The 18,962-nt window shown below is 40.4% G+C and overlaps 2 protein-coding genes across 2 annotated transcripts; both read left to right on the top strand.

Moving 5' to 3' along the window:
• The first annotated feature begins 910 nt into the window (after positions 1-910).
• tmem35 (transmembrane protein 35) lies at positions 911-4,332 on the top strand. Its single transcript, XM_058648943.1, has 2 exons — positions 911-1,135; positions 2,987-4,332. Exons 1-2 carry the CDS (start codon positions 1,016-1,018, stop codon positions 3,350-3,352), a joined length of 486 nt encoding a protein of 161 aa, XP_058504926.1. The 5' UTR covers positions 911-1,015; the 3' UTR covers positions 3,353-4,332.
• A 1,109-nt stretch (positions 4,333-5,441) lies between these two features.
• On the top strand, positions 5,442-18,426 carry cenpi (centromere protein I). Its single transcript, XM_058650525.1, has 20 exons — positions 5,442-5,712; positions 7,159-7,296; positions 8,305-8,423; positions 8,623-8,730; positions 9,134-9,182; positions 9,587-9,633; positions 9,736-9,825; positions 9,925-10,056; positions 10,689-10,832; positions 11,846-11,966; positions 12,138-12,229; positions 12,315-12,432; positions 13,113-13,177; positions 13,367-13,476; positions 14,209-14,344; positions 14,786-14,910; positions 15,334-15,382; positions 15,855-16,073; positions 16,473-16,514; positions 16,645-18,426. Exons 1-20 carry the CDS (start codon positions 5,529-5,531, stop codon positions 16,726-16,728), a joined length of 2,172 nt encoding a protein of 723 aa, XP_058506508.1. The 5' UTR covers positions 5,442-5,528; the 3' UTR covers positions 16,729-18,426.
• The last annotated feature ends 536 nt before the right edge of the window (positions 18,427-18,962 follow it).

The following is an 18,962-nucleotide window of genomic DNA, read 5'->3' as shown; positions in this document are numbered from 1 at the left end:
GTATGACAGTTTAATTGTAAGGGAAACATGATTTTTAAACAGAATCCTTTTTTTTAATGAGTTATGAAGTAATAAACAATAGCAAGAGAGGATGTTGTCAAAGTGATGAACAAATATTTAAAAATTGTATTAATAAAAAATGTTTCCACTATCCTTGCATGGCACATCTTTCACATTTACACTATACCCAAAGCAACAACCCAAAAGAAGTTTATCTGAATTTATAGTTTCATTGGCTGATTTCTTTCTTTCATTCTTTTACTCCATATTACACAGTAATATTACACAACTATGGGGTTTAGATTAAGGTAGGGTAAGAGTTAGGCACTTAGTTGTGATGGTTAGGGTGAGGTTAAGGGGATAGTGAATGCATTATGTCAAATACAAATGAGGGTCTAATCTGGTCAATAGGGGGCCAGTCTGGAGAAAAAAAGTGGGGAAAAAAGAACTGTTCAGTTGCGGGTAAAAACATATATATGATGCAAAATAAATTAATATTATTAGTTATTAATTATTATTATATATAATATTAATAGCAAAAACTAAAAACAAAATTGACAACTATGTTTAAAACACAAAACAAGCTTATATACATAACATATATTTATATTGCACTTATGTAAAGTTAATTATACTGTATATTATTGCAACAGGCTGTGTGTGCTAGGCAAACAAATGTGATATTAAGTGGTGGGCCTCATGCAATCGATTGGGGGGGGGGGCACATGTGGTCCTCGGGCTGCCAGTTTGACACCTCTTCTTGTATTTGCTGCTTTATGAGCACTAAAATCCACTCCATAGGAATGAACGGAGCCAAAAGGGGGCGGTGCTCTATCCAGTTTTTATAATACATCAATGGTTCCGCTCCAGTAAATCGCCGCCATCTTTGCGGTTCCTCCAGAAGCCCATCCCCCTGGCGCTGCGCGTCTTCACCGGGGGAGACTCTTCATTCGTGTGCAGTCACTTCTGTGGGAACCGTCCGGCTGAGAGCAGAGCACGCTCCACAAACACAAACATGGCCTCGCCAAGGACAATAACTATTGTAGCTCTGTCTTTTGCACTCGGCTTGTTCTTCGTGTTCATGGGAACCATCAAGCTCACGCCGAGACTTAGCAAAGACGCGTACAGTGAGATGGTGAGTGAATCTGAGCCATAAAGGCCATTGTTCTCGTTGACTGCAGACGATAAACGGTGGAATTACGTGGTGATGGTGACCCAAATACACGGTCCTCGTGTTCATTTGCTCTTCTAATCTGCCCGCGTGAAGCTGTGTTTTCATGATGCTGTGAACGAGCTGGTGTGTTTCATGTGTGAAACAACACAGTGGACGCAGCCCGGGCCTTTTATTATATGAAATTACACAGAACACACGTATACATCTGTATTGTTTCAACCGGAGTAACTCGTTAATGATGGAACAGGGGTGAATAATAATGAATGAATGAATTTATCAAATGTTCTCGTCGCATTTTGTCATGCAACCCAAATTGCCAGGATGTTAACTGATAAATTACGCATATGTGAGCATAAAAACATGTTGTAAATGTTAAGCTTCTCGTTTAAATATCGCAGACAACGGAACCGTTCCAGAGCAATGGCGGCGCATTCGAGCAAATTCTGAGGGATGCACTTGCTGATGGTGAAAAATGCCCCAAGTGGTGGATAAGACACAACTGCTGTGACATTAAATCCGTGCTGACAGGCTTTATATGACATGAAGTTCAGTTAAATTACAGGTTAAAGGTTAATTTGCAGCATTTGTGATTCAATTGGAGCATTTTAATGTTTAAAGGTCCAGTGTGTAAGATTTAGTGGGTAGAAACTGTATATATGTGGTACCTAAAGTAGAAATCGTCTGGTTTACGGAGCGACTACTTAATGCAAGGGCCTTGCTTCGTGGAAGCTGACACTTTGTGTTGCCATGAAGAAGACGTGACATCCTTCCTGGTCTGCGAGGCAACAATAGTTCCCTGGTGCACTTGGGAATGGGACTGTCACGATCTGTATATCTCACCAGTATATGTCATTAATTCCTACACATGATGTAATGCTGACCTTACATTATTGTTCAGATTGCCAGTGAAAAAAGAGATTAGATTTAGATTTTGGCAAATTTGGTTCAAAACACATGTGCACTACGTTCAGATTACCAGGCTGAAGTGACTCATATCTGTTCTTTTTTTCCTATCCACGTGTCTCTGATCAGATCAGCTGTGTGGACACCGAAATCCTATAGTCAATTCTGATTTCCAAATCAGATTAGTGTCACTTGAGTAGGGCTGCAACGATTATTCGATTCATTTTTTTAGTGTTTATTTGATTTTTCTGCCTCTTAAATCTGAATATTTTCTGGTTTCTTTGCTCCACATGACAAAGAAATAATTAAAAACCGAGTCATTTTGGTTTGTGGACAAAACAAGACCTTTGAGAACATCATCATTTCCGGGGTTGAGAAACTCTGTACTCGATTATTTGAGAAAATAATCAACAGATTAATCGATTCTGAAAATAATCGTCAGTTGCAGCCCTACACCAGTATGTGGGTATATCTGTGGTGCTGTCACTGGCACAATGAAAGTGCTGCTTAAAAGGACATTCACATGTGAACCATCAAATCTGATCTGTATTGAATCTGGGTTGTAACAGTGTGGCTCAGCTGTGTCAGTTTGAGCACTCAGACGTATTACAACACGCTACAGTGATATCAAAACTGTTGCGGGACGTAGTCACTCATGTTGCAGAGTGTGGCGAAGCCCATCATGACTAAAGCATGTTACATTGCACCACAAATGTTGGTGGTACGCTCCCGTCTTTACAAAGCAACACATGTAGATATGTTGGTTAAATCTGGACATACAAATCCCACTTGATCACTTGCAATTAACAGTTTGGACAGTCTGAACACAGCCTAAAATAGCCGTCCATGGGTGTTGGTGTGAACTAATTTTGCAAATGTATAAAAATAAATCTGTTATTTTTCTTGCAGAAAAGAGCATATAAGAGCTATGCCAAGGCATTGCCAGGCCTGAAAAAGATTGGGATCAGCTCAGTCCTACTGCGTAAGATCATTGGCTCTCTGGAGGTGGGCTGCGGCGTGGTGCTCACCCTTGTCCCGGGCAGACCAAAGGATGTGGCCAACTTTCTGCTGCTGCTGGTCATGCTGGCTGTCCTGTTCTTCCACCAGCTAGTAGGAGACCCCCTGAAGCGGTATGCCCACGCTCTAGTCTTTGGTATTCTGCTCACCTGCCGATTGCTTATTGCCCGTCAGGGTGATGAGCGGCCAGAGCGAGAGGACAGCAGAGAGGAACAGCACATTAATGATCAGGAAAAGAACAAGGTCAAGCAGTCTTAAGATCTTCTTCCACTTTGGTCTAAGACACAGCAAAGGGAACCTGGTGCACCTCTATGGATTGTAGTAATTCAAATTTTGAAGGAAGCAGTCACTCACAGTAATAACAGCCCTCACACGTCCCTCTCCTCATCCAGCGGGTGGACTGAAAACTCTCACCTTCTCCTCTACACTCTTAATGTGAAACTGAGAACTCCTGATCCATAAATCCTCTACATAACTGTGGACAATCGTACCTGTGAAAACACCAATGAGCTCAGCTCATTTTAATAATAGTCCATCCATTTTCCCCTGTTTATTCTAGTCTTACACTGTTTAAAATGTTTGTTTTGATATTGGTTGAATTTGTTTTATGTTGCATGTTGAGCTGAGAATGCTGTTTTTCATGAAAGGGTCTCCGTCGCTTGTTTTTCTAATTTGTTTTTATACTGTAAGTAAGACAGACTGATGAGTTATGAATTTCGATATTACAAGCATGCTTCATTTGGTCGAGACAATAACACATAAACCAAAAAGAGCATTATTTAAACGTTTTGTACTAATCTTACATTGACATGTATTACATATCCACAGTGTTAACAGAAGGCTATTGCTAAATATGTACTTTTCATCTCAGTAAAGTTTTTGAGTACACATGAAATAAGTTGAATCCCCCCTGGTTCTGTTTCCTCACTGAAGTTGTTTATCTGTCAAGGACACAAGTTGTTGCCTCACGTCTGCTGCTAGCTTGTGCAGCAGAAGCTATCCAAATAATAATTTTGCCTGTTAAAATGTGAATTTTGTCTTTTTTTTTTATTTGCATTTTACTATATGTATATTAATATACTGTCTCCCAACGGGTCTGCTCATCTGTTTTGTTTTCTGGAGAAAAAAAAAGAAGGTCATTCCTTTTTAAAAAGTCTTGCTTTAGGAATAAAATGCTGTCATTTGAAATTCATAATATTTCTGTAAGTGATACACTTGAAATAAAGAATTGGAGGTAAGACTGACTAAATCTTTTTTTTTTGTGTCACTGCATTTCATTTGCTCATAGTTAAGTGCTTTATTGCTGCTGTTGTGGGATGTTTGTGTTCAAACTTTGCTGTCATTGTCATCATTTCTCAGTATTAACTCTGAGTTATCGGATTAATTATGAAGTACGGGTCTTCATCCTCTGTGATTTCCACTTGTATTACAGGTTGATTAGATTTGTGAGCAATTAAACATATAAGTGTAAAAGGGTGGTGGCAACAGCAATGATATAATCACCTTATTTTCTCTGTAAAGTGAGTTGCTATGGGTGAATCTACATCTACATGGACAGAAAAGAAGCAGGCTTAGTAAAATTTGGGGCTGGCAGCACCTCATGTCTTTGAATTATCCTGAGTGCGGAACCAGGAACTACAACAACGTATCTATGGCTTCAAAAATGATCGATTACTAAATTAATCAACTATTTTAATCTTTTTTATAATTAAAACAAGCTCTCACGTTTTTTGGCTTCTTAAATTTGTATATTTTCTGGTTTCTGTGCTCCATGTAACAAAGAAATCATTAAATCATTGTGAAATCATTGTGGGCATTTGAGGGCATTTGAGAACATTTTAATATCCAGATTTGGTATACAAGTTTTTCAGATTGTCTTACATTTTACGGACCAAACAAGTACTCGATTAAATCCACAGATTAATTGAATTATAAAAATAAAAGTATCATTTTAGAATCTGTCATTTATTTGATAATAAATATAATTAATTAACTATCTGGGTTATTGGTGGGGTGGGTTTAAAGTGGTAGTGGAGTCACACCTCAGAGAAGTAAAGATACATAAAAACAATAAACATGCTTTTGTCCTATAAAAAATAATATGTTCTTTTTTGCATATCCCAAACTCAGACAAACATTTAGCCTTGGTGCATTTGACAATCTTATGGGTAGTATATTATAATATTATGAGAATTCTAACGGACCATATTTTCGTTGTTCCATGTTAGGTTTGTAGTCTTCCTGGCTTCACGTCATTTGAATCGTTTTGACGGTTGATGACAGATGGACTACATCTCCCGGGAAGCCTTGAAGCGGAAGGACCGTACTGCGCAGGCGCAGAGCAAACGGTCGCGCAGAATTTGAGTTTTGTTTGAATGGCCACGGGCGGAGTGGACAGGGAGTCGCATTGTTTTTAAGTTTTAGCGATGTAGAAATGGCAGCAAACCAAAGCGCGTCGGGGTCGTCGGATTCCGAATCACCGTCCCTGTTCGACTCATCGTCTCAACCAGCGCCCAACAGTCGCAGCTTTAACAGGAGTGTGAGAGTGGCAGAGAAAGAAAGAAGGAAGAATGAGGCGGAGGACCCGTTCGTTCTGGCCCTCAAGTTCTTCTCTGACGGTAGGTGGTGGCCCGACTGGCCCACACAAACACACGGAGCTGCCACAGCAGATGGACGGTTTAAAAACAATTCAGGAAGAACCGCACAACTTTTATTTAAGTTTACTTCACTGCGGTACTTAGATTTACTGGTAGTCAACGTTCGCTCACTAATGTTAGCTCTCAGCTTGATGATGTCAGTCCCAAACAGAGCTAGGCTTAAGCTAGTAGCATGATGTTTTAAACTATGGCAAGCCGTTTATTTTTACATTGAATGATTTGTAAAACACATTTAATTCTACGTCGTCACAATGCAACTTTTAGATACCACAACTTAATTCCGCCTACGAAAAATGACGTCACTTTCTTCAGTCATGTGTAAAGGGGGGTGTCATAACAAATAATTCAGAATTGTGGATAGTGTGCAATTAAGTTAAACCAAGTCATAACTCTAGCTCAAGATATCTTCAACCCCGTGGGAATTAAGTTAGAATCAAAATAGAGATATTTCAAGGTGGAAACATGGATGCTGTCATATTTTAGTTGCAGAAAATTACAACTGAATTAAAGATATCCATGAAGACAAATCCCGTACATATGAATGGATTTTTTTTTCAAGGTGGAGGAATATTATTGTGAATATCTCAAACGTTCATTTTGACTAGCAATAATTAAATTATCGATACCTGTAATTCATACCCAGACTAGCTATTACATGTTAAAACAGCTTGTCATAGCAAATGGTGGATTTAAAGAAACATACATCACTATATTGAAAAAGGATTCTTTTCATTTCTAATTCGACATGTAACATACTGATGTTTACAGCTTCTTAAATAGGATGATTTTGTGCTAAAGAATTGCATATCTGTATACAGGACTTTCCTTTCTCAAGTTATAATATGCATTTACTGACAGTTAAATGACAAATCAATGAATCAAATGTAAAAGAATTAGAGTTGCACTAGTGAAAGCGTTCAGAGCACTAACCCCCACAAAGGTGCTCAGTTACCACTGTGTCAATACAATCCTGAATCTGTATCCAGATCATCACCAAAACCTAATACACTGGATCCCCAGTAAACGCAACAGAATCACAGACAGACACATGCAGTCAAAAACATAAAACTCCTTTGTGAAGGTGATAATGTTATAATTGAAGGAGCAATCGGCTATGGCATAAACAAGAAGTGGCATGTCCATATCTCTCACTTTTCGCCCTATGTCTGCTGGGATTGGCTCTGGCTCCCCTGTGACCCTTGTGTTGATGATTAATCAGTTGAAAATTGATGAACACCTGTGCTTTTGCTGCTAAAACATGTCAAAATGTGTGGTGTGAAAGTAGTGCTTTTGATCTTGTAGATAACTTACGGTCTTAAAATTATATTTAGTCTCTTTGTTGTGAAGATGTGAAAGCAGAAAAGTAGTATTTTTTCTCTGACATGATGCTATGTCTCCTTCCTATAGTTGAAGCAGGAACTCCAGCTGTTGGGAATGATAACTTGGAGAAGAACCTGGTGCTGGTGGAGAGGGTGGCCTACAGTAAAGGACTTTCCCCAGAGGCCATCTCTGTTATGCTGGAGTTTGCCATGAGCCTCCGTATGGGTAAGATGGTCCCTTCACAGTGGACTTGGTATTAAAGGTCCTGAGTTAAACATTTAGTAGAGCTTGTTGGCAGAAATAGGTTACAAGTATGTTTGTAAATATAATAATGCTTTAAAATTAAAGCAATTGTTTTTCGTTGCCTAAGAAAAGCCTTTAGTAAGGCTACAGCATGGACAAACTGGTCAGAGCGTGCTTTTCACACTGAAGTAAACAGTAAATGGTCTGTATTTATATAGTGCTTTTCTAGTCTTGGTGACCACACAAAGCTGCTTTACACTACAGTTCTGCCATTCAACCATTCACACCCATTCACTCATACAGCGCATATATGCAGCACATTTTCTATCTTTCATACTCATTCACACCAGCCGCCAGGAGTGTCTTGCCCAAGGACACATCGGCAGATAGAACCCAAGGCGAAAGGGAGGGTAGTGCCAAGGATTTCTCCTCACTCCATTTTCCATAAGATTTCACCAATTCTTATCCACTGGAACCTTAATCAGAGAATTCCCTGCAGAGTGATTGAACTGGTTGGGGGCCAAACATCATTGTGCAGTGGTTAACAGCTGACGACCCTGCAGCTGACCTAAAGACACCGAGTGCGGCAGGCAAGAATGCCAAAGTGGAAAAACAACTCCTCATCTGTACAATTTTCTAGCCTAACCACTACATGCCAGTTTATGATGAGGCTACATATGACAACAATTCACATAACCTGCCAGTCTTGTGGGCAGCACCATAACCATGGGAACCTGCAGATGGGGAAACAACTGCACCCATATTAACCACAGAGGCAGAGTTCAGTTTGCAAACCAATACTATCGTTTATGTGTGTTTTTGTTTGAAAAGAATGCTGAATCCAAACATTGCTTATGTTTGGTGGGTATGATGTTATATCTTATCATGAGCTTGTATGTTCCATGCCGTAGTGCCACAACATGAAACATTAAAATTGTCTTGTTAATGTGTGGTAGACTTGATTTTGTTTGTGTGAATTTCTCTGTGTAGGGACTAGTCCATGTGTGCGGGTGCTGAAGTGTCTGGTTCCTGCCTCTGTGGTGCCACAGGAGGCTGTTGTCAGAGCGATGGTTTGGCTGGGTGTCTGCAAAATACCCGCCAGCACACAAGTATGTATATATACTAGTACTTGCACTAATGTGTATGGGAACTTGGAGCACTTCAAGTTTAACTTCACGTACATCTAATAAAACATTACAATAAGTAGCCTTTTAGATTTTCAGTTGGTTGTTGTTATGCAAAGTTTGAGTGTTTGTTTAACTAATGTTGTGCCAGTTCATTCATTTTTGTGTTTACTTGCATGTACAGGTTCTTTTTATAAAGTGGGTGTTGACCATATTTGACATGATTGATGCAAAGGACCAGCTTCGGGCCATCTATGGTTTCATCTTCAGCTTTGTCACAGAGGAATATCTGGTACGTCTGCCGATGTTCTTTGTATTGCTGCAACAAGCTGTGTTCTATGTAAATGGTCCACTTAGGTTGTTGTCATATTAATTAACATTATCTACATTATATGACAGAGCATGTGCCTCGTACAAAGAGAGTGGTGTGATAAATAAAAAGTAATTTCTGCCTGACTGGAAGACATAAATGAGTTCATGTGATTTATAGCTGATGCATATCAGGAGCCATGAGGCTGAGTATCATTTGGTAGTTTTAGGGTTTTAATCATCCATATATGTATGTCTTTCACTGTCAGTTTTAAATGTGTATAATTAGCTCTTTACCCATGTAATGAAAGTGACCCACCCACTGTGAATCAATGTGAGATCCACTGCACTGTTGTGAAGTCAGTATATGTTGTGACTTTTTCCAGTGTCCTTTCGTCTGCCACCTGCTGTACCTTTTGACCAGAAAGGAAAGTGGTATGTCAAACACTGTAACACCTGAAGCATGATCCACACCTGTACCATTGTACTTACTTTTCTCCCATTTTCTAAAGTGTGCTCTATTATAGAGCGGCAACTAAGGATTATTTTCATAATCGATTAATCTGTCGATTATTTTCTCGATTAATCGCTTGGTCCATAAAATATCAGAAACCTTTAAATATGAAAAAATAAAAAAATAAAAAAAACTCACATTTAAGAAGCTTACAAACAATCGGAAATCTTGTTTTAATCATGAAAAAAGCTTTGAACCGATTAATCGATTATCAAAATACATGTCGATTAATTTAGTAATTGATTAATTGTTTCAGCTGTACTCTATCTTTTCAGTATTCTCCACCCTTCTGTAATTTATTTCTGTATTTATTTTGTCTTTGTAGTACGACTCTTCAGAGTACAGAAGCTGCTGGAGCTGCAGTCTAAGCTGGTAACTACGTTTTATGTTTTTCTTTGTTATTGTATTTATTGAAGTTTAAATGTTAAGTATAAGATGCACTGAGTGTGTCGTCGTTTGCTCTTGTTTCCTCAGGGAAGGCAGCCATTCCTCTTGCACCTTCTGTCACTTTACAAAGTGTTTTGTCCTGAATATGTGACTCTCTCCATTCCATCACGAATGAAGGTTAGTCAATGAACTCTGCTGTTTACTGCTCATCTTGCTGTTGTAATAGAATCATCCCTACAGCTTTCGTTAAATTACATATTTTTTTGTTTCATGCAGAGTGGATTTAGGAACCATAATTCTCCCTGGAAGTCGGCGTTGATTGCTGTCCAGAGGAGGAATGGCTCTCAGATTGCCTCCAGCGCCAGTCTGCCTTCCACAATTAAAGATAAGACCAGCTCGCGGAAAAGGGTATGGGCATCTATTTAAGCTGTCAGATGCACTGGTTATTGTGTATGCAATCACTCCTGCTACACAACAGTTACTGCTGCGGCTTGCTAATGTCTGTTCTGAGATTCATTCCGTCCACCATTACCACACCGTACACCCACACGTAGAGGCTCAATATTTGTTCCTCGAGGGGTGAAACTGTCGCGTCACTTTGCTTATTCATCGTGTGTATTGATGTGTGGTTGTATGGATTGCCTGCAGATAATGGCAATCATTATAGGGCCACAACTAGTTTTCCAGGATCAATATTCAGTTCATAATCCGTTTTGAAACTGAGAATTTGGTATTTGTTATTGGGAAATTACTGAAACTATTCATTTTTAATGAATAAATTAGATAATTAGTTGTTGTTAGAGCAGTCACTCAATCAGTCAGCCATCATCTCAGGCCAAGTACCGGTTTATACATTTAAGCTAAAACAAGTGGTGGTTGCATTTCTTTGTTAAACAGAAAAAGTGAATAATCTAATATGAATGAATTTAAGCTGAAATGATAATTATATGTTTTCGGCGCTTCTTCTATTTCCTATGCTTTCATTTGTTTCTTTTGTGAGTGTCAATAATCTAACATCATTCAACTGTCTTATTTTTCAGAAACACTATCACCTGGAGTTGCCAGTTTTGTGCTCCCAAGTAAATCAACAGGCTCAGACGGAGCCGTCGTTGGGCAGAAAGTTGGTCTCTCTGGTGCAGCTCAGCTCCTTTACACAACTCCTTGACCACATGCACAGTATAGAGGTAACACCGCCCAGGAAAAACCTCTGTGTCTTCTGCTGCATTTACTCTATTTCATCATCAGCTTCCACAGTTTAAGTATCATTTATGAATTAAAATGAAATCAGATTCCTCCCTGTCATTTTAAAATGTTTTACCACAGTCCGCGATGTATCCTCTCAACCACTGGGTGGTGCTGTGTAGCTATTATAATTTTAAAACATTGTCCTCGGGAAAATTCAGCAAAGGCTGTAATTCCATTTTTAAAAATTAGGTTTGAGTTTAATGAGCATCATCCATGTCATTTGTTTTCATAAAAAGACTTTCTTATACAGATACCAGTCATTTATCTATCCTGTATGAATAATGGAACTGGAGATGGAGATAAATAATGCATTGATCAAAGTTACAAAGCAAATGGTCATTTAAAGAGCGCTCTATATAAATGTCTATTTGCCCTCTAGAGTCAGTGACCCGTGAAACTAATATATGTCATTTTAAATTACGTTCAGACTGTTATGCGTCATGCTATATAAATTCGCCTCTTTCACTGCTCTCAAAAACCAGCATAGGCTGTGAGGTTTTTGAACAACGTCGTCTGTTTTTCTTTTTTGTGTGAATAAAGACAGCTGAGGACAGTCAATCACTATTCAACAGAGGCATTGACAGAGTGTGATGACTTCCCTCGTCTCCTGTTGTCAAAAGGAAAAAGATGCTTACTCAGTTTAATGATACAGTCACTCTATAATTATTGATTAACTCAGCTGTGTCCCCTCACTGTGCCTGTCCTCTCAGTTTATTTATCATGCAGTCCTAATCTCCATATGTGCGGCCGGCTGGTTACACATTAGGGGACAGCATAAAATACAACCTCCGATGAAGGAGTAGCCCCAGTCTTGGAATTATGGGGGTTATTTGGATGACTGAAAAATTAGCTCTGTATCACTTCTTTCGGTTTATGGATATTCAACCATTTCAAACTCTCAATTAAACTTTTCTTGCATCTGTTCCCTGTTTCTTCATTTTGCCTCCACCAGCTGCCTGCTCAGATGGGCTCACTGCTGGGTTCCAGTCTGGCACTACAGTACCTGGACTGCGTACAGGATGAGTTTGCTCTCCTACGCCTTAACTTCTGGCTAGGCTACGCCCTCCACGAAGGTAAATGTGTGTTGCCTGCCTGGCATTTCAAAGAGCTTCTTTCAGAGAAGGGTTTAAAAGGAACTTGTGTGTGTGGAGATGCAGCACGTGTGAATCCCTCTGCTGCTTTCTTTTTTATTCCCTTGCCCTTTTTCACTCACAAAATGATCCTTTTTTGCTATTCCTGCAAAGAATTCCTGTTCTGTGGCGATGGAAGAGCTTCGAATTCCGAAGAAGCACTCCAGTTTTTGGACAAGTTGCTGTCCACACAGCACTTTCTCCAGGTGAGCCTCACCTCTGATTACTATTACTCATGATCTCCGATTTTACACCTTTTTGTTTTTTTAATTCATCACGTTTCCACACTAGGAAGCATTTTCCAGCACAGAAGTGTTCCTGTACAAGTTCCTCAGCGTTTGGGATGGCTCCCTCCTCCGCCCACAGATCCTCAGCCTGCTGAGCAACATTCCTGTTGTCCCCAGCTCCCGTAAGTTGTCACCATCACTGACCAAGTATCCCTTTTCATTTTGCTTTCGTCATATCTATTATGGCTCTCAACTAATGTTTAATTGCTTAAAAATAAATGAATCGACTGTAAAAAAAAAATAACCCCGGCACTGCTGTGGCTGTCTGCCTCTCAGGTTCTTGTGTGGGCCTGTGAGTGCACTACATAACAACCAGGGGTCTCACTGTGTTACTTTCACTGATTGAAAATGAAATGTAAGCTGTCAAGCTGAACGAGTGAATAATTCATCAACAACCGTGTGGTTGTGGTGGCAGAGAATTTACAGCGCAACTTGTCTGCAGATTGAGCGATTTGCACGGTCAGCAATTTAGAATCCCCACCTTTGGAAGTACCCCAGATTTTGGTGCATGTATTGTAAGTTTGTAGAAGAGAAAAGGTCGTGTGCATCGTCTGATCTAGAACCACCCAAACAGCCACATCAACGCCATATGGAAGACATGTTTGTGTTGAACTCATGCCCTCTTATTGCTGTAAATCATGTGCTCACAATGGCTTTCCTCCCTGTCTTCACTTAGAATTGCTTGCTCATATTCCACAATAACAAAAGCCCGTGTCCTACACTGAGAATTGTGATTGTGATGCAGTTTTATACACCCTGCAGCATGAACCGCATTTTTAACTGTCTTCTTTCTGTACTTTAGAAATCGGGCGGCTCCTGTTTGAGCCCCTCATGCAGCTCTTCTTCACATCCTCGCTGTTTTTCAAGGTAGGCTTAGCTCCCCGAGGCACTGGTAGAATAAGCACGCTACTGTGCTCGCATAACAAAACCTTCTGTTATTGGTATTTATAAAGAGCCGAAGTCGAGTCCCTTGTTTAGTCCGGAGCTTTAACTGTTCTCCAAACTAACTTCTCCGTGCTTCTCCTCTGTCGCGTGTGTGTGTGTGTGTTCCTGCAGTGTGGACTGATCGAGTGCCTCAACAATATGCTCCTGAAGTGGCTGGTCTGGCATTCAGTGTATGCTCTGGAGGATGACCTCGACATCAGCCTCAACAGCCACACCTCTGTGTGAGTCTCGCAGCGACTTTCTGCCGCATGTTTATGCCTTGAGCGTAAACAAATGGCTGACCTTAAACACACGTGAATTTAATCGAGACAGGGGTTGCAGTTTTAGAAGGATTGATAAGTGCCCTTTAATCTTCAGTCTCAGTGCAAAATGTCTTCACACATAAAAGTCCTAAGGTTATTACCTCAGTTTTACTCACTGTGACTTGGTGTAATTACAGATCGCTCCATTATAGAAGTCCCAGTGTACAGAATATAAATTATGTTTTTTTTTTTTTAAATTAAGCCAGCTATTATGCATTGATAATCAATGCAGTAAAGGCAACTTAAGGGTGTATTGACCCCCTTTCACTTAGAACTTTATTAATTGAATTTTGAGACAAAGTAGACTCAAAAACTAGCTTCCGTTTATTGTGGAAGTTATCGACAGTTATGTTTTAATACCCGGCCATAATCAGTATTAAGTTCTCACCTGGGTAAACCCATGATAAATAATCCAATAAATGGAGAGATCCATTTTATTCACTGCCCTTCCGAAACTCGCCTGATGTAGAAATAATTGATTGCGTGTCTGTGCACTTTCTCACATCAGTGGTGATTCAGTGTTTGTCCTTCTGTAATGTAGTAAGCTGTCAATTTGACTGATTTCACTGTGCTACCACTTGGTTTAGTGTCTAAGTGCCCGAGTTCTCCGGTCGGAGCATGTTTCTAACTCTGCTCTGCCCTCTGTCCCAGAAACATGACCCTGTCTGGGTTCAAGGATTCGGTGATGGAGCTGGTTCACTTCGTGGGTCGCCTCGCCTCTGTGGGCCTTCAGCTGGAAGGCGGCCACTCCCTTCTCCTCAGCTTCATCCTGGACTTCTATGAGACGGTAAATCAGCCGAATCCCTTCACCCGCAGCTGTATATTTCTTTTTGACTGTTATTCTTCAACTGATGCTGGAATTTTGACCTCCTCTCAGCTGTGTCTTTGCTAGGACAAATAACTTCTCTCGCCTTTTCTTCTGGTTGCTTGGCAACTTCTCATAAAGATTTACGTCAGACTGTCACATTTTACAATCAAATGGAGCGGTTTATATAGTGTTTTTTTTTTCTTTATTGCTACACACACCTAAAAAGCATTTGCTGCACAGCATGAACAGTAGTTCCTGGTTTTATTTGGCACAAAAAGATGAGAAAGAAGATGGGATCTCAAGATTAGTTACACAGTTCAGTGTGTTCAACGTTTTAACTGAGCCACAATTACAGCTAGACAGAAGTGAGATTTACATTTCAGTCTGAGGTTCTTAGTGTACATTTCTCTGCTCCCCCAGGTGTGTGATACATTTTTGAAGTACGGGCTCCCCCTCATCGTGATGTTCCCACCTGGCGTTTTTTTCCCGGCCCTGCTCTCCCCTGACCCTGTTAGCGTGGACCGACTGGCCTACATCATGTACAGGTGCGGACCCCTCATCTCAGCATTGAAGCCCCCCCACACAAGCTTTTCTAGATGCACGATGTTGCTTCAACCGTAACGCAGTATGGCACGCGCTTATGCATATTTGACGCTGGAACAGAACTGAAATCAAATGGCTGCATTGCACTCATGTACATGTTAATGTATGATTTATGATAATGAGAGCTAAGAGGCAATACACTTACAACCTCTTCTCCTCGTTATGTCGAACCCAAGCGTCGTTTATAAGAGAGCTGGTTCATTTGACTACACCCCAGGGTTATGAAATTTTACCAACACATAAAAAGCCGCGGCAAAAGAAAAGTGGAGCATGGTAGCATGTATTTCTTTTGACACCATAGAGAACAGACACTTTTGTGTAAAGTCACTGGTCTTTCATTGTCCTTTTTTTTTTTATTTGTGCAGATACAAAGTGAACTTGACGTCAGCTAAGAATCAAGAAAAAGGCACAGAGGTAAAAGCAAACTTCATATTCTTGCTGCACTCTGTGATTTCACAGCCACTGACTTGAAAAGAAGCTGCCTCACAGATACAAACAACATTTGTTGGTATTTGTGCACCTTTTGCTGAACTATAGAAGTTTTCATACATTTTACATTTCTCAGTCGGGCTCTACAGGAATCCACAAGCATCAAACCATTTCCAATTCTGCCTCAGACAAGGACCTAAAAAGTTGTTGATTTGTAATATAGCTGCCGCTGTGAGTTATGAATTGTCTGTCAGGCAGCTAGTGCGCTCTCCTGAAAATGTCAGAGGCACGTTTTATTAAGAAAAATTGACTCGGTAAATGGCATGCAAATGAATCTGTTCCGCAGATGTCAGATGTGAAACTCTGAAGATGTGGAGGGATTCAGTCCGCCTCTGTATGCATTCCCACCCCTTTCTTCCCTCTCATTCTGTCACTCACTTTGACTTCCGTCTCTCAGCCGGCCTTTCACATCAACCGGCAGACGTTTCGCGAGTTCAACCACTACCTGGTCGTCATGGTCAGCTGCCTGTGGAACTCCAGAATGTTTCATTCGGGCATGGGGGTAGAACTGGGAGAGGAGCTGCTCCTCAAGAGCAACGTGCCACAATACTCAAAGAGTTTTGACCTGGTCCACCACCCTGCTTTCCTGAGCTATGCCGTCGACTTTCACCACAAGGTGAGTGTGTCCTTCATTATGTCTCGTGGAGATATGTGGGACGGAAATGCTTTCGCTGTGTACCTTTTTAAACACTACCTACTGCAAAGCCTGTGCTTATTTTTAAACTGTCAGAGGCGCTTGGTTTATCAGCATGCAGCCAATCTGTGCAGTTTGGTTAATAGACTTACAGGCAAGCTGAGCTGACAAATGTGTTATTAATGCATCCTCACAGAAGATGCATTAATACAGAAAGACATTTTATTATTAATGGTGCGCTGCATGAGACATGGTTTTCATCATGTTTAATAATACAGGCACCCTTTTTTTTGGTGTGGTCGAACTGCAGCATTCAGCAGTGATCTTGTGGGATTTAACGGGGTTGGCTGACAATGAATATTAATGTTCTCTCTTTATCAGTGTTGGCCTGAGAGAAAGGACTTGGACCTCGAATCCATAAAGGTATGAAGGCTTTCCTTTTCATTTCTGCAATTATAATAGTCTTCAGACTATGTAGTTTGATGTGCACCGTGTCACATCTCAAAGATTAAGAGGCATTGCTTTGATCAGATGTCATCTGTGTCTGATTTAGCAATCCAAGCCATGGAGCTGGTACCTGGAGTACCTGCACAACCAAGGATATGACGGCCTTAAACAGATTGTTCCGGCCCCGTAGCCCTGAGGAGACGACATGGACGACGTTCAACTTCTCCAAGGAACCAAACAGGCTTTTTTCTTTTTTAGCCTTCATTGCTCATTAAAACCTACATGAATTAACTTATTTTTAATAGTTCTATTTCAACAACACTGTTGAATGGAATTTTGGGATATCGATATTTTGAGAGGCTGCTTTGCATAAAGCCTGATTTTTTTTTTTTTGCTTGCTGAACCGGTTACATCATCCCGTGCACTTGGCTAAAACTACAGCCAACACTGTTGATGCCATTTGCAAGTTAGTAAATCAAAGCTGGGCAGCAGCACATGACGTTATATTGCTGAAATGACTTCACAGTATAGAGTATAGTGTCTTCACTCATGCCACACTTAAAGATCCAGTGTGTAACATTTAGTGGGGGTGAATGTAGTATCCATAAGTTTCTAATCGTATTTGTAGCCTAAATAACTTCTCCTAGCTTTTTGCTATTTCTCTGTTATATTGGCCTGAATGGTCAGACCATTCTTTTTAAAAAGCTTTACTTATCAAACCAAGTAGAACGCCATCATTTCTGATATGCAAAGGCCACCGTCGTTTCCCCATGACACCCATGGGATAGGGCTAGGTTAGTGGAAGAGTCCTTGTTCGCTGCGGTCTGCAGTCTCACCATTAGATGTCACTAATTCTTACACACTGGACCTATTTAAAGTGTTGCTAAGTGCCACAACAGCTCATCATAATATCCTAAAAATCCCACTTAGGACACAGAAGAAAGTCAAATTTACACGTCCACTGCTAAATTCATTTATTTATTTTTTTTTGTGGATGAGGGCTGGAGTCGTCGTGTGTAATTTGACTGGCATGTTTTTGCAGCAAAACCCCGCCCCCCACTCCGGTTCTCTCAGCTGTGAATGAGTGCCGTGTCTCTATGTGGAAACTGCTGCTCCGCCTCTGGTGCAGCCACATCGATCAACGGTAGACACTGAAAACTTTCCCCATTACTCAACGAAGACTTCACACGCGGGCGGCCGACTAATTGTTCATCAGTCTGATTATTTTTCTCTTTTTTTAAAAATTGCAAATTAATTCACCGAGGTGGAGGTTGATGTCAGAGGACAGACATTGCACTCTATTACTGCATCGCCTTGGCAACGGGCCCAGTTTGTTCAGAGGAAACGGAGGACAGGCGATGGGCAGGATGACAGGCTGTACACACAGCAGAGCTAAACGCTCGTCTCGGTGGAGAGGGGGGAAAAAAACAACAACCACTTGCATCTTCCGCATTTTTTAAAAGACTTGTACATATTTTATCTCCCCCCTCTCTTCCATGGGAGCTACTGCAAGTGATCTTAGTGTGTTTTTATGTACATAGTTTTATCTGTTTTGTACATTTATTATGTTTTCTTATATATAGTCTGTTTAATTCAGCAGTACTGCCCTAGTCAGTGGTCGGTTCAAAACAGTACGTTTTACAGAGAACATGTGTCTAATGCAAAAAAAATCTTTTTTTTGCAATAAATTCATGTTTTTTTTGTTAAATATGAACACACTGACCATGAACCTGTTACTCTCCTCATAATGCTTTTTTTTTTTTTTAGCTTACAGTTTGTTTTGTTAGATTCTTGCCATCTGCAAAACCTCACCCGTGCTCGTCGCTGAAAATAAACCAGTGTAAGGCTTTTACTGTAGGAGCAATTAAACTCAATCTGTTGTCTCTTATTGATTGCGCTGCAGTATGTCGCCGTTTATTGTGTATCATGTATCCTAATGCCTACCTGAATATTTTGTATAATTTGCTGGAGGATTATTTGGATAGGTGATGAGCATTTGGTTTTAATGGAGGGAACCATCTGGATGAGTGATAGGCCTCTGGCTTCTCATGCTGAGTGAAATCGCGGCGCACCAGTTCATTCAGTCGTCTGTTTTCTCCATGACGTGCTATCATGAACAGAACTTCTCTTGTGCATTTGCTAGATTTCCAGGTTGATTGTTAGCCTCTTAAATACAAATATACTCTGGTTTATTTGCTCCTGTGCAACAGTAAACTGAAAATATTGTTCTTTTTTAAGGTTTGGGAAACAGGTCAACATTTTCTGATATTTTATAGACTACAAAACTGATCAGTTAATTGCAAAGAAATTATCTGCAGGTTAATCAGTAGCTGTATTTGAGTGATTCCCACATGCTCGCAGAACCAACACTACGCGATCCTATAGATTTGCAAAAGATCATTGTTTCAAGTGAATCGATTAAGT

This window comes from Solea solea, chromosome 14 (assembly GCF_958295425.1).
Source record: "Solea solea chromosome 14, fSolSol10.1, whole genome shotgun sequence".
In the NCBI taxonomy this organism is placed as follows: Eukaryota; Metazoa; Chordata; class Actinopteri; order Pleuronectiformes; family Soleidae; genus Solea; species Solea solea.
Note: the sequence above shows the minus strand (reverse complement) of the source record. Positions and strands in the feature narration are given on the sequence as shown.